The sequence below is a fragment of the Mus pahari genome, chromosome 16 (assembly GCF_900095145.1).
Source record: "Mus pahari chromosome 16, PAHARI_EIJ_v1.1, whole genome shotgun sequence".
Lineage (NCBI taxonomy): Eukaryota > Metazoa > Chordata > Mammalia > Rodentia > Muridae > Mus > Mus pahari.
The window spans coordinates 28,734,995-28,748,205 of record NC_034605.1 but is presented as its reverse complement, the minus strand read 5'-3'; the positions used below and the strand labels follow the sequence as shown (position 1 = coordinate 28,748,205).

Sequence of the window (13,211 nt, the reverse complement as noted above, 5' to 3'; positions counted from 1 at the left end):
CTGGAACTCACTTTGTAGACCAGGCTGGCCTCAAACTCAGAAATCTGCCTGCCTCTGCCTCCCAAGTGCTGGGATTAAAGGCGTGTGCCACCACCGCCCGGCCCTCTATTCTTCCTCTTACCTCTCCATCCCCCTATTCTTCTTTCTATCCACGTATGTTTTTTCAACTATTCATGTGCCTTTTTACCTATACATTCTATCTCTTTGTATAATTCCACGCTTCTCTACTTGTGTCTCCTTTTTATGTAACTTACAACAAGCCTTGTGTAAAAACTAGTTATAGAACTAACAGAAAAGTACTGTATCTTTGTTTTGTTGATGTTCTTAATAGGTTTTTGTTTTTTTTTAAATCTCACAGGCCGATAATAGATCATCTGAAAGGAAAATGTCTATGGAGAGAAAATACTTGTCCTCAGTACATATGTCTAATCAAATTTTTGTTTGGTTGGTTTCTGAGATGGGTCTCACTGTGTAGGCCTAGCTAACCTGGAATCCACAGGGATCCATCTGCCTCTGTTTCCCAAGTGCTGGGATTAAAGGTGTGCACCACTAAGCCTTGTTTTATATTCCACTTGGTTTTACTCAGATTCTCAATAATTAACTATCCATCTTTCTACAGAGTCCCTACAGTGGGCACTGGCATATACTGTATCGAGTGTGGCCTGTTCTTTTCTGTGACAAAGTAGACACAGACCTCAACAGCACAAGAGTTCCTTCCTAGTAGAGGATGGTCATTCACAGTTGCTTTAATAACTGTGGCTTTAGTCACAGACAGTTTCTAACAGGAAACGTGAAAATAGCTGCATGGTGCATAGGAACCACCTTTGTGTTGCCTGTACACAGATCACAGTAATCGACAGATTTCTAGTAGCACAGTAGCATGATCATTTTTAGTGTCTCATTAGCATGGTAGGTAGATTAGCAGTATCATAACACAGGGCCAGAGACAGGAAGATTGCTCAGTGGGTAAAGATGCATGCTTCCAAGACTGATGACCTGAATCTGTATGATAGGAGAAGAGAACTGATTCCCATGAGCTGATTTCCACCCACATCACACACACGCACACACACACACAAACACACACTGAGTAAATGCAACATAATTCCAATATCAGCTCTGTGGAAAGACTACTTCATCCAATGTAAGAGAAATTAGATCTGACACACGTGTTCCTTTTCCAATTTAAAAAAAAAAAAGCAACACATGAAGTTGATGTCTCAAACACAAATCTAGTTTTTAAATCATGTGAATAGTTTTGGTCTGTCACTTTTCTGAGAAGAGTTAGATCCAGATTATAGAGGAAACATTAATTTACTAGAGCCAAACATGACAAAACCACACCCCTAAGGAAGATCAGGAGAGAATGGGGGAGCAGAGGCAAGGAACCCTAACCTCTCCAAACATTGCTTTTTTTTTTTTTTTTTTCAAGACAGGGTTTCTCTGTATAGCCCTGGCTGTCCTGGAACTCACTTTGTAGACCAGGCTGGCCTCAACCTCAGAAATCTGCCTGCCTCTGCCTCCCAAGTGCTGGGATTAAAGGCATGCGCCACCACGCCCGACCCAAACATTGCATTTTTTATGACACCTCTCCTTGACTTATACGAAGACCAAGCCTGAAGTTTCTTCCTGGCCCGCATGGTCAGATGTGCTTTCGTTCCCTTGAAGACAAGTGCCCTGTCGTGCAGCAAGTGAATCAGAGCAGAACCATGTTTAATGTCTGGCCCTGGCTACTATAAACCACGAGAGCCAACTTTGACAAGACTCCCAGGAAAGGGCCATGATTTGCCAGTGACTTCCTACCTGCCATGGCTGCCAGCAGCAGCAATGAAGACAGTACTCCTGGCGGGGACACCATTCTGCCTCACTCAGGATGAGGCTTCCGGGGCAGTGGACTTGAAACAGACTCCCTCTGATGGTTGATGAACCAGCCAGATGTGACCTTCTAGAACTTCAAGGAAAACAAAGCGGAGACAAAAAAGAAGAAAGGATTAGGTAAATGTGGAATGGAACACATCGTTCCTATCCTTTATTCACGTTAATAGGAAAGCTGTCCTGCTCACAGAATAGAGTCATATCCCAAGCGGCCAACTCTCCAGAGACGTTTGTTGTTGTTATTTTATTGGGTTTTGTTTTGTTTTTTTTTTTAAAGATTTATTTATTTATTTTGTACGAGTACACCATTGCTCTCTTCAGACACACCAGAAGAGAGCATCAGATCCCATTACAGATGGTTCTGAGCCACCATGTGGTTGCTAGGAATTGAACCTCTTGGAAGAGCAGTTGGTGCTCTTAACCACTGAGCCATCTCTCCAGCCTGAGAACTTTGTTAAAATAGCCAAGACAGTTAGTTCCTAAGAAGAGAAAACAAGCCGAGCACGGTGGCACATGCCTTTAATCTCAGAACTCAGAAGGGAGAGACAGGTAGATTTCTGTGAATTTGAGGGCAGCCTGTGAATAGTGAGTTCCAAAAGAGGCAGAGCTAAATAATGCCTCAAAAACAAAACAAAAAGCAAAAGGTTTTATGTCAGTTCACCCTACGGACTGGAAATAAGGACCAACCAATTGAGAAAAGCAAGGCTCTATATTATAGTGTCTTATGGCAACCACTGTCAATTGAGTTTAGCTGAGACTCAAAGGCAGAAGAGAGGAAAGGCTCTTTAGTGGATGAAGGAGAGGCTTTGGGTGTGTTGGGAGAGGAGGCTGCTATTATGGGAGACAGTCCTGGCTAGCTAGAAGTGGGACATCCAGTGATTAGTATGGGCAATTGTACTGCGTAGTTTATGTCAACTTGACACAAGCTAAAGTCATCTGAGAGGAGCGAACCTCAATTAAGAAATTGCCTCTGTAAGACAGAGCTGTAGGCAAGCTCTGTGGGGCATTTCCTTTAATTAGTAACTGATGTGGGTGGGCCACTCCAGGACTGGTGGTCTTGTGTTCTATAAAAAAGCAGACTAAGCAAGCCACAGGGAGCAAGCCAGTAAGCAGCGCCCCTCCGTGGTCTCTGCATCAGCTGTTCTGCATCTCCACGTTTCTGCCCTGTTTAAGTTCCTGTTCTGACTTCCTTTTGATGATGAACAATGATATGGAAGTGTAAGACACATAAGCCCTTTCCTCTCCAACTTGATTTTAGGTCATGGCGTTTTACGGCAGCAATTATAACCCTAACTGAGGCAAGAGTGTGTTTGCTTTGTCTGGTTAGTCCCAAGCTAGGAAAGGGGATTAAAAATCAGGGCAGCCATCAATTAATAAAGTCCTGCCTACTTGGAGCTAAGTGCTGGAGAAGGTATTATTTAGCCTTATGAAGTACTCGAGATGGCAGTCCAGCTTCCCAGAAGTCTCTTGGCAGGCTGGCTTCCTGGACTGTATAATAGATAAAATGTTGGGTTCCTGGACAGGTTTCTCTTTGTGGGTCAGAGTTCTGCTTTTATATATGGTCCAGCTACTAGCATTTGCACCTTCAGTGTCTCGGAGTCCATGTGCCCTGTTCTTTCATTTCTAACACGGGAATATGTTCTTTATTTACCAGCTCCAATACCAGGATTTCTTAGAAGTACAGATGGCCGAGTGGTAGAGGAGCTTTGTTGTTTTGCTCTTTATTTATGGATTTCAAAGTGTTTGGGTTTGCATAAAGTCATGGAAGACATAGAGTGAATAATAGCTGTTTTTACTGAACTTTCAAATCCATTAAAACCAAAACCTTTTGGCCATCTGCTGATTAAGTTTTTAAAGAGGCAAACACAATCTAGATCCTGATATCATCCATTTAATCACTACTATATTCTCCCTTATAGAATGAAACGTTAATCCCAAGGCAGAAGCAGGATGATCACAAGTTCAAGACCAGCTTGTGCTACATGAAACTCTGCTTCCAAAGAGACAAAACTTCCTTATGGCTGGAGAGGTGGCTCGGGCGATCAGCAGGACCTGCCCGAAGGTGCGAGCTAAGGGCAAACCCCAGGGGAGTCAGGAAACACAAGAACAGTTGCTATTTCTCAGAGTGGGAGACAGTTCAGGAGAAATGTGGTAGAGCTGCTATGCTATACTGTGGGCAGCCACATCAACCCAAGATATCCTCTGAGGCCTGGGTGAAAGGACAGAGAAATTCAGTTGTCCCTTGGCAGCCCTTGGAAAGCAGAGGAAATTGAATTCCTGTGAATTCCAGAACAACATGGTCTACATAGCAAGTTTCAGGACAGTCAGAGCCACATAACATAAAGACAATGTCTCAAAACAAACAAACAGAGAGCAAAGCCCTTTGTGAAGGACAGACATACCCAGTCATACACACAGATTCACAAGACAGCCTTCAGTCTGGCACAAATCCATACTCATGCAACAGACAGACAGAAGACAGAAGACACAGGGAGCCCCAAAGTGGAGAACTCAATGGCTCTCTTAGTTAATGACACCAAGGGTAAGTTCTTTACTATTGGTGACTTGGAGTTTATTATTCATGCCTTTAGTTCATACAGACATAAATCCTACAACCTTAAAGAAGTGAATTGTGCAGCCACCAGAAAGAGCTTGCATGCAGGTTCTTCCCCAGAGCTTCCAGATAAGAATGTAAGTTGTTTAGCTGGAGAGATGGCTCAGCAGATAAGAGCACTGACTGCTCTTCCAAAGGTCCTGAGTTCAGTTCCCAGTACCCATCATGTGATGGCTCACAACCATCAGATGCCCTCTTCTGGTGTGTCTGAAGACAGCTACAGAACTCACATACATAAAATAAATAAATCTTTTTTAAAAGAAGAAGGCTTTTTTTTTTATTTTCTTTATTTACATTTCAAATGCTATCCCGAAAGTTTCCTATACCCCTCCCCCCACCTCTGCTCCCCTACCCACCCACTCCCACTACTTGGCCCAGGCCTTGCCTTGTGCTGCATCATATAAAGTTTGCAAGCCTCAAGAAGAAGGCTTTTAAGTAGTGCAGCTGCCCTCAACTGTCTCAGGAAACTCCAGTGTTGTACAGTTTTGTGAATGGTCAGCCATGCTAGGTGGGCCTCTTTCTTGGTGATGGAGTTGCTCCTGTAAGTAATGCCAATGAACTCATTGGTCCACTCGGCTGGATAGAACTGCATTTTTGGAGGACTGACGCCCTCTATATTTTCCCACACAGCACATCTCAATGGAAACTTGATCTGAGTCTTGATTCGAGTCCCTCATAAATTCTAGCAAATGTATGATACTTTAAGTCACCATTTTTGTAATAATTTATTCTACGGCAACATCAAACTACTACAGAAGGCAAGTGGGGTAGACTGACTAACACTGTAAAATATTATGAGGTCTCATAAACAACACTGCAGGCTAAGAAGGGGTAGTGAGTCCTATTACTTGGGACTAGAAAAAACACAGATCAAAAACAAATAGGAGGATTGCAAAGATATGCTCATTACCAGAACTTTGTTTTGGGAACTCAGTAAAGAACTTATTTAGAAGTATCTCCACACTGACTGTGGCATAGGTATGTATCGTAAACATTTTTATGGGCTGTAGAAATAGTTTAGGAGTTAAGAGTGCTTGCAGCTGTGAAGAGGTGTCATGACCAAGGTAACTCTAATAAAAGAAATGATTTAACTGTAGGTTTGCTTACAGTGTCAGAGGGTTGTCCTATTATCATGGTAGAAGCTTAGTGGTACTCACGGTGCTGGAGCAATAGCTGAGGGCTACATCCTGATCCACACAGGCAAGAGAGATGTTGGGCCTTGTGAGGGCTTTTGAAAGCCCATACCCAGTGACATACTTCCACCAACAAGGTGAACACCTACTCCAACAAGGCCACACCTTCTGATCCTAATAATCCTTCTTAAAAAGTGCCATTCCCTGAAGACTAAGTGTTCAAATATATGAAATTATGGGGACCATTCTTATTCAAACAACCATATCTTTGTATTTGTGTGTGTGTATGTGTGTGTGTGTGTGTGTGTGTGTATTCTTACACAGTTTTCCTCTTCCAACTCATATTCTCAATTTTTTTCCATAAAAATATTCAAATATTAACCAAGAGAGCTGATTGCAATCTATTTTAATTCTAAATAAAAAGTGGCTTCTTTGTAAGCTTTAGTCTTGAGGTTTTTTTTCAAGTAAATTGATAGTAAATTTACTTTTTTTAATTTAAAAACTAAAAAACCTGGGGGGGAGGGCTGTGATCAGGATGTAAAGTGAATAAAAGATAGATATTTTTAAAAAATTAAAAGCCTAACCAGCAAAGGGTCTATCTGTCTGTGGGTATGTGCATGTGTGTGTGGTACACATGGAGACCAGAAGAAGGCATTGGGTCCCTCTGGAGCTGGAGTTACAAGCAAGAAGAGTCTTTGGCAAGAGCAGTATGCACTCCTAACTGCTGAGCCATGGCTCCCGCCATTCTGTCAACCTGTAAGCTTTCTCATTAGTAGAACAGGTTGAACTGGTAACAGAAGATGACATCAATGGGATTATACAGTGGCAAAGGCAGCAGTTGCCACACCAGCAGCAGTAGGAGCAGTGGCAAGAAGGCAGCTAGAGTGTTCCAGGCAGCTGCTGGGAGCAGAAGAGCTTAGGTTAAAAACTATTGGCCCAGTCTCTGGAAGAATCCCAGGGTGCCAAGTAATGGGTGAAAATCTGTGATATTTTATTCCCAAGAACTGTAACTATGTCTGCTGTCCAAAGGTCCTGTCTAGGCCCAAGAGTTGTCACAGTAGACACCCTGAGACCTGAAGGTCCCAACCCCCAAGGCTTTCCCAGATATTGTAACATAAACAGGCACAGCCTGCTGCTAGAAGGTAGTACGGCCAAGGGCTGCAGGTGGACTAGCCCCGTCATAGCCTCCAACTCCGTGTGCTCAGAGCCCTAAGTCTCTGGCTTCTAAGGTCAGGCACAGTAGGGCTCCTGCTCTTAGGGCTTAGACATGGAAACCTCTGGGTCAGCACTGGGCATCTGAAAATCCAGAACTACTGATGTCTGAACAGCTATACTGATAGGAGGTACCTTTACCAACTAAGCCATATTGATGGCCCTGGTGGTAGTGTTTTGTTGTTGCTTTTGGGTTTGTGGATTTTGGGGAAGTAGGGGCAGGGTATCATGCAGCCCAGATTAATTGCAAATTTACCCTATAGCCCAGGATGACTTTGAATTCCAGAGCCTCCTGCCTCCCTCTTCTGAGTGCTGGAATTACAGACATGGATCAATCAGACTCAGCTCAGTTTTATTACTCAGCCACACTTCAACAAAGCTGATGAAGAAAATGCAATACAAGGGGGCAGAAACTTCCCAGAATTGATAGAAATTGGTAGAAAATAAAAATTCCCCAGTTCTGAGCAGGTGCTAGAGTGTGAATCTGGATCCTTTCAAAATGCATTTGGAACTTAAACTCATTTTATGAGCTACAATAAGGGCAGAGCTCTAGTAGGATTTGTATTATGTGGTGTTTTGAGGTAGGATCTATGTAGTTTTGGCTAGCTTGTAAAGTAGATTTTTAATGGAAATAGAACAGTAATCTACCAGTTACTTCATGCCTTTATATTTGCAAGAAAGCAAATCTTCTTTCAGAGTACTAAACGTAATTAACTGGGTATTAACTTGGCAAGCTTTTAGATCATATCTGTTACATTTACTGCTTTTATAAAGATGTTACAAGAAAAGATGCATGAATTTTCTGATGTTTCTAGTGACACTTGACTTTATTCATCAAAAAAAAAAAAATTGAGCCCTTATCCCTTTGGCCTTTACCTTTTAAAACTTAAGCTGCTTGTGGACGTTGTACATCGTGGTGCGCACTAGGCTCCGCACCACGATGTACAACGTCCACAAGCAGCAGGACAGCCAGGGCTATACAGAGAAACCCTGTCTCGAAAAACCAAAAAAAAAAAAAAAAAAAATTGGCCACATTAAAATAATTCTACTTTTAGTGACATTATTTAAAAAAAAAAAGAATTTTTTTCCTGAACATTTTTTAATCTCAAAAATAACTTTTATTGGCTTGACTTGCTGGCTAGGAGCATTTGCTGCTTTCCCAGAGAACTCAAGTTTGGTTCCCAGGGCTCCCACAAGGCAGCTCACAACCATCTCCAACTTCAACTCCAAAGGATCCAGCACTCTCTTCTGGTGTCTGTGGGTACCGGACACATGTACCATGCATGCAACTACATACATAGTTTTTAAGACTTTTTTAAAAATGTAACTGTACTTACTTAAAGTTTTGGGTTACTTTTTGTGACAGGATCTCAAATAAACCAAACTGTCCTAGGACTTGATAGATTAGCCAAAGATGACCTTGATCATCTTCCCTGAATCCAGGCTGGGCGTGGTGGCATGCACGCCTTTAGTCCCAGCACTCAGGAGGCAGAGGCAGAGGATCTCTGAGTCTGAGGCCACCCTGGTCCACACAGTAAGTTCCTTGACAGCTATGGTTATACAGAGAAACCATGGTTTTTTAAAATGCATTTGTGTAACAGTATCTTATTTTAATTATTTTCTAAATGGGCCTCTAAGTTTGGATCCTAGCACCTAAGTCAGGATGCTCACAAGTGCCTGGAACCCTAGCTCCAGGAGTTCAAATTCCATATGTGGCATAAAGACACATTCGCACACAAATCAAAAATAAAAACAAAAACAACATCCCTCTGTATTTCCAAAGCTGGCATCCAACACTAGGGTTTGAGCAATCCTTTACAGCTCAGCATGTGCGAATTCTATTGTCTTATTTTAATTCTTATAGAAATCCCACGAGTAGGCCTTACTCTTCTCTCTGTTTTATGGATGAGAGCAATGGCACTTAGAGGCTATAGTTTCCTTAATGTGAGGGAGGTCGCCACTAACAGCTGAACCACAACCCTAAGCAGACCATCTTTCTCATCAGGCTATCTGTCACCCAACCCCGTACATACACAAACAGACATCCTTATTTCCACATATTGGTTTTAAAAGGAAAGACTGTCTGTCGGGGGCGAGGAGACTTAAGTCAAGAACAAACCTTAAACATGCGATTTATTTTACAACTCACTGAAGCTCTCCTTCAGCTCTCTAAACCGTGAGGATGCGGGCTCAGGGATTGTTATCTTTCTGAAAGGAAATGCACCCCTGCCTTGGCATTTTACATAGCAAAGATGTGATGTTTGTTCCTGTTACCGGTGGTTCTAAAAATTCCTGCTACAGTTTTTTTTTTAATCTCCTTTTCAGTTTGCAGAGAATTCAGCTTTCTCAGAGAGGTCTAAGTTTAGAACTAAACTAATATCTCTACTTTGCCCCATCTGCATTAGAGGTAACCAGAATCATGAGCACTAAATAAAAATTTACATGTGACATAACTTCAGTCATCTCTCTGAGGAACTTTCCTAGGCACCGTGCATTCCAGGAATAAATGAATACACACATTCACCTTGAACATGTTTGTGGTTTTTAGGAAATGTGGTCTATATTTTTTTCCCATTATTAACAAAAATGCCACTCAACTTTTCTGTTCAAGCATAGGAAAAATATCAACATCTAACCCACAAACGAAAATGTTCAGTAGAGGCAGCAATAAAGATAAGCATGAATATGCTCCGGCTTGCTTGCTCCCTTTGTACAATCATGAGAACAAACGGTGTTGAGAACGATGACTAGTGATTGCAGCTTTGTGATCCTGGTAAATCTGTGCCATTCCTTGGAGGGAATTCAAAGAGCAGGAAAGAAAAGCCTTTTCACAGCGTTAAGCTTCTGGTGACAGTAAATGCATTTGGTAAATGGTAGCAAGGTCCATGACAACAGCACTGAACAAAATTTAAAGGTAATTCTTCAGTCTAAAGCATGCAATTTGAGAGGTTGGAAAGAACCCCAAATCTCCCGCCTCCACGAAACAGGGAAACCATCATATCACGCAACTATCCAGGATTGCTTTTCCTAGGTGTCCAGAGGAACCCTTAGAAGTCCCCCTCTTGGCTTTTTTTTTTTTTTTTTCACTGACACCTCCTACCTGCATGCTGTCTTCATTGCTGACAGTTGGCCAGCTGGGCTGGAAGATGGGATTCTGCACCTGAGGTGGCTGCTGAAGCTAAACACTGCAAGCTCACTGGAGCTTCATTCAACACCCCATCACCCAGTCTCATAAACACACTCAAACCCTGCATCCCTAGCCAGAGGTAAGGAGGAACCCCAACTACACCCTAGCTAGAAATCCGGGGACCTGGAGCCCAGATTAAATGCCTCTGACTACAGCACGGAGCAGATACGAAATGCATTTAGCAAATGCCAGCACTGAATGAACTTTAAAGATTCTTAGGTTTGAGGTTAGCCGCCCAAGTCTCCCTGACTCCACCCTGCTGAGAACCCTTCGATCCAAACAGGAACGCAGGCAGCTTAGTGCGGCTCTTACCTCCATCCCCAGCGGTCTCCAGGCTCCGCGGTGCTCCAGACCGGCCAGGTGCTGATGTCCAGTTGAGACACCTACGAGGCACACCTGCAGGCGACACCTGCCCACCCCTGCGGCTGCACAGACAGACGCTGCCAGCCCGCGCTGGTGATTCAGCGCCTTTCTGCCTCCCGGGTTGCCAGGGCGACGCATACGCACGCGCACACACGCCCCTAGGGATGGCCTGTGCCGCAGCCTGCCTTGCCCCAAGCAGAGGGGCCTCCGTTGTTTCCCTGCTCTGCTCCCTCGCCCACCCCTTTCCTGCCATGGTTCCGATGAGGGGGATGGACAGGGCTTCTAGAAAAATGCTCCACCCGGGAAGCAAGCACTGCTTGGCTCAGACTACTCCAAGACAAGTCACCTGGCTATTTGAGTCTTGTTTTCAGTCAAGCCTTTTGCAAGACCCCCCCAACCCCATAACTTATCTGCTTGGTTTCAAGTGCTGCTTTCAAATCAAGGATGGTAAACTGAGCCTATGTCGCCACAGAGCAACTCTACTTTGCAGGTTAAATGGGTGCCAAGTGCATTTCAACATTTGTGTCTTGTAGTGGGAATCTTTGAGTCAGGGGAAATTCTAAGTCAGTGGAACACTATTCCTTGTATTTTTAGTTTTGTAATAAGGACATGAAAGTGTCTAGGAACTGGCATCAAGGGGCAGAAATGATGGGCAGAGTGTTCTTTATACATCCCACGGTGGCTTAACGACTGAGTCGCTCACCAGTATAAGGCTGCACTGTCATCGCGTCATCTTTGTGGAGAAACGTCAGACAGGTTACAAATGTTACTAAATGTCTCCTGTTACAAAATGGAGATGACCCAAAGAGCAGTAGGGTTCATGAGCTTCACGCTTTCAAACGATAAATTAAAAAGCCAGATACAATTAGGCAAGTCAGGATGATCTCCGAGTTTGAAGTTCTCCTATTGTGTCTAGCAAGTACCAGGCCAGCCCAGGCTACTCAGTGAGACTTTTCTTTTAAGGGGAGGGGCAGTGAGATGGCTCAGCCAGTAGAGGGATTTACTTTACCAAGGCTGATGACTTTTGAGTTAGATCCCTGAAGACCCACATAGAATTGGAAATGACTCCACAAACTGCCCTCTGGCCTCCACGTGTGTACTTACACACCATACAGGTAAAAGCATCATATAGGATGAACATGTTAACTAATGGAGATAAAGTGCCACTAAGGAGATGAAGAGAGTAAGCTATGAAACTGAGAGGGCCCAGGCCTTTAATCCCAGCTCTACAGTTGTAGAGGCAGACGCATCTCAAAGCCAACATGGTTTACAGAGGGAGTTCCAAGACAGCCAAGGCTACAGAGAATCCATGTCTCAAAAAAAACCAAAATAGAAGTCTGAGGAGACTAAAAAGGGGTGTGTGTGGGAGGGAGGGGGGAGAATCAAAAATCGTTAATTCAGTCACTAAATGGGCTCAGGGGGCAAACACCAAACCTCCCTGAAAAAAGACATTTCCTCCCCTCGTGGTACATATTCATGATAGCTAGAGAAAAGATGCAGGCAGTGAAGAAATCCAGAAGGCACGGAGCCACAATATGAGAATAGTTACATCAGTGTACAATTCTTCCAGCACTCATAGAGGAGCAAAACAAAGTCATCAGAGGGACAAATGGAGATTAAACAACTGCACATTCCTACAGACTAGAAAATGAGGACCTACTTTCAACTTTCCCCCTTCAAAACAACCAAACTGCTTACCATGAAAAATAGAATCAGCTTTTTTCTCCTTTGTCCATCATCAGTGTGCTGAATGAAATGCCAGGTCTCCTTCAGACTGATGTGAAACTACCTCTCTGGTAGTCGGTGGACACTGACTGAGCCACCTCCCCACCCCCTTTTACCAGACAGGTTTAAAGAGAAATGATTCAAGTGTTTGTATATTTTTTTTCCCCTGACTGTTCGCTTCTGTTTTCTGAGAAATTTTGCACAATAACAACATGGTACTATTTTTGGAGGAATACAGTTCCCGGTTAAAATACACTGCACACTGCACATGGATGGCAAACCTGCTGTGAGGCAGTGTCACTAAATCTTCGGTCTCATGATAGTTCAATGGCCGACTATTTGTCTACTATCAATGTAAGAGTAGCAATTCATCAAAGGTAGAGTTTTTTTGTTTTCTGCTCAGAAAAAAACAAACAAACAAACAAACAAGAAAACCCCTCAAGATATTACAAATTGGGCTGGAGAGATGGCTCAGCAGTTAAGAGCCCTGGCTGCTCTTCTGGAGGTCCTGAGTTCAATTTCCAGTAACCACATAGTGACTCACAACCATCTGTAATGGGATCCAATGCCCTCTTCCGCTGTGTCTGAAGACAGCTATAGTGTGCTCATATACACAAAATAAATAAATCTTAAAAAAAAAAAGGGAATTACAAATTACTAGGTTCTCAAATCTTTCAGTTTGCCCATTAAAGACTATATGGCTTATGTTCCTTTTCTCCTGACTTATACTTTGTCCTAAGAGTTAAACAAGGAAAGTATTTTATGTAGACACATAAACGAAATTGTACTTTCATGTTTTTATACTGATGGCCTAATAGTATATTTCATATTGTGATACTAACCCATTTCAATGTTTCTGCAATGTGACATACCGTGCTCTTTTTTTTTTTTTTTTTTTTTTTTTTTTTTTTTTGTTTTTCGAGACAGGGTTTCTCTGTGTAGCCCTAGCTGTCCTGGAACTCACTCTGTAGACCAAGCTGGCCTCGAACTCAGAAATTCGCCTGCCTCTGCCTCCCGAGTGCTGGGACTAAAGGCGTGCGCCACCACGCCCGGCTATACCGTGCTCTTTTAAACTTAATTCTACCAAGTGAGTACCACCCTC

At 43.1% G+C, this 13,211-nt stretch overlaps 1 protein-coding gene across 2 annotated transcripts in view; it reads right to left on the bottom strand.

Annotated features, from left to right (window-relative positions):
- Window positions 1-10,490, bottom strand: part of Kiaa0319 (KIAA0319 ortholog) — a 59,698-nt gene extending 49,208 nt beyond the window's left edge. The window contains exons 1-2 of one of the 2 annotated variants that reach the window (XM_021215830.2): window positions 10,334-10,490; window positions 1,804-1,951 (exon numbers count right to left, since the gene is read on the bottom strand). In XM_021215830.2, coding sequence (XP_021071489.1) covers window positions 1,804-1,858 — 55 coding nt within the window. In that variant the 5' untranslated portion in view covers window positions 1,859-1,951; window positions 10,334-10,490. Of the gene's footprint in view, window positions 1-1,803; window positions 1,952-9,934; window positions 9,985-10,333 lie in introns of those variants that run through there. The other variant, XM_029547283.1, reaches the window with a different exon arrangement.
- Window positions 10,491-13,211: the final 2,721 nt, after the last annotated feature.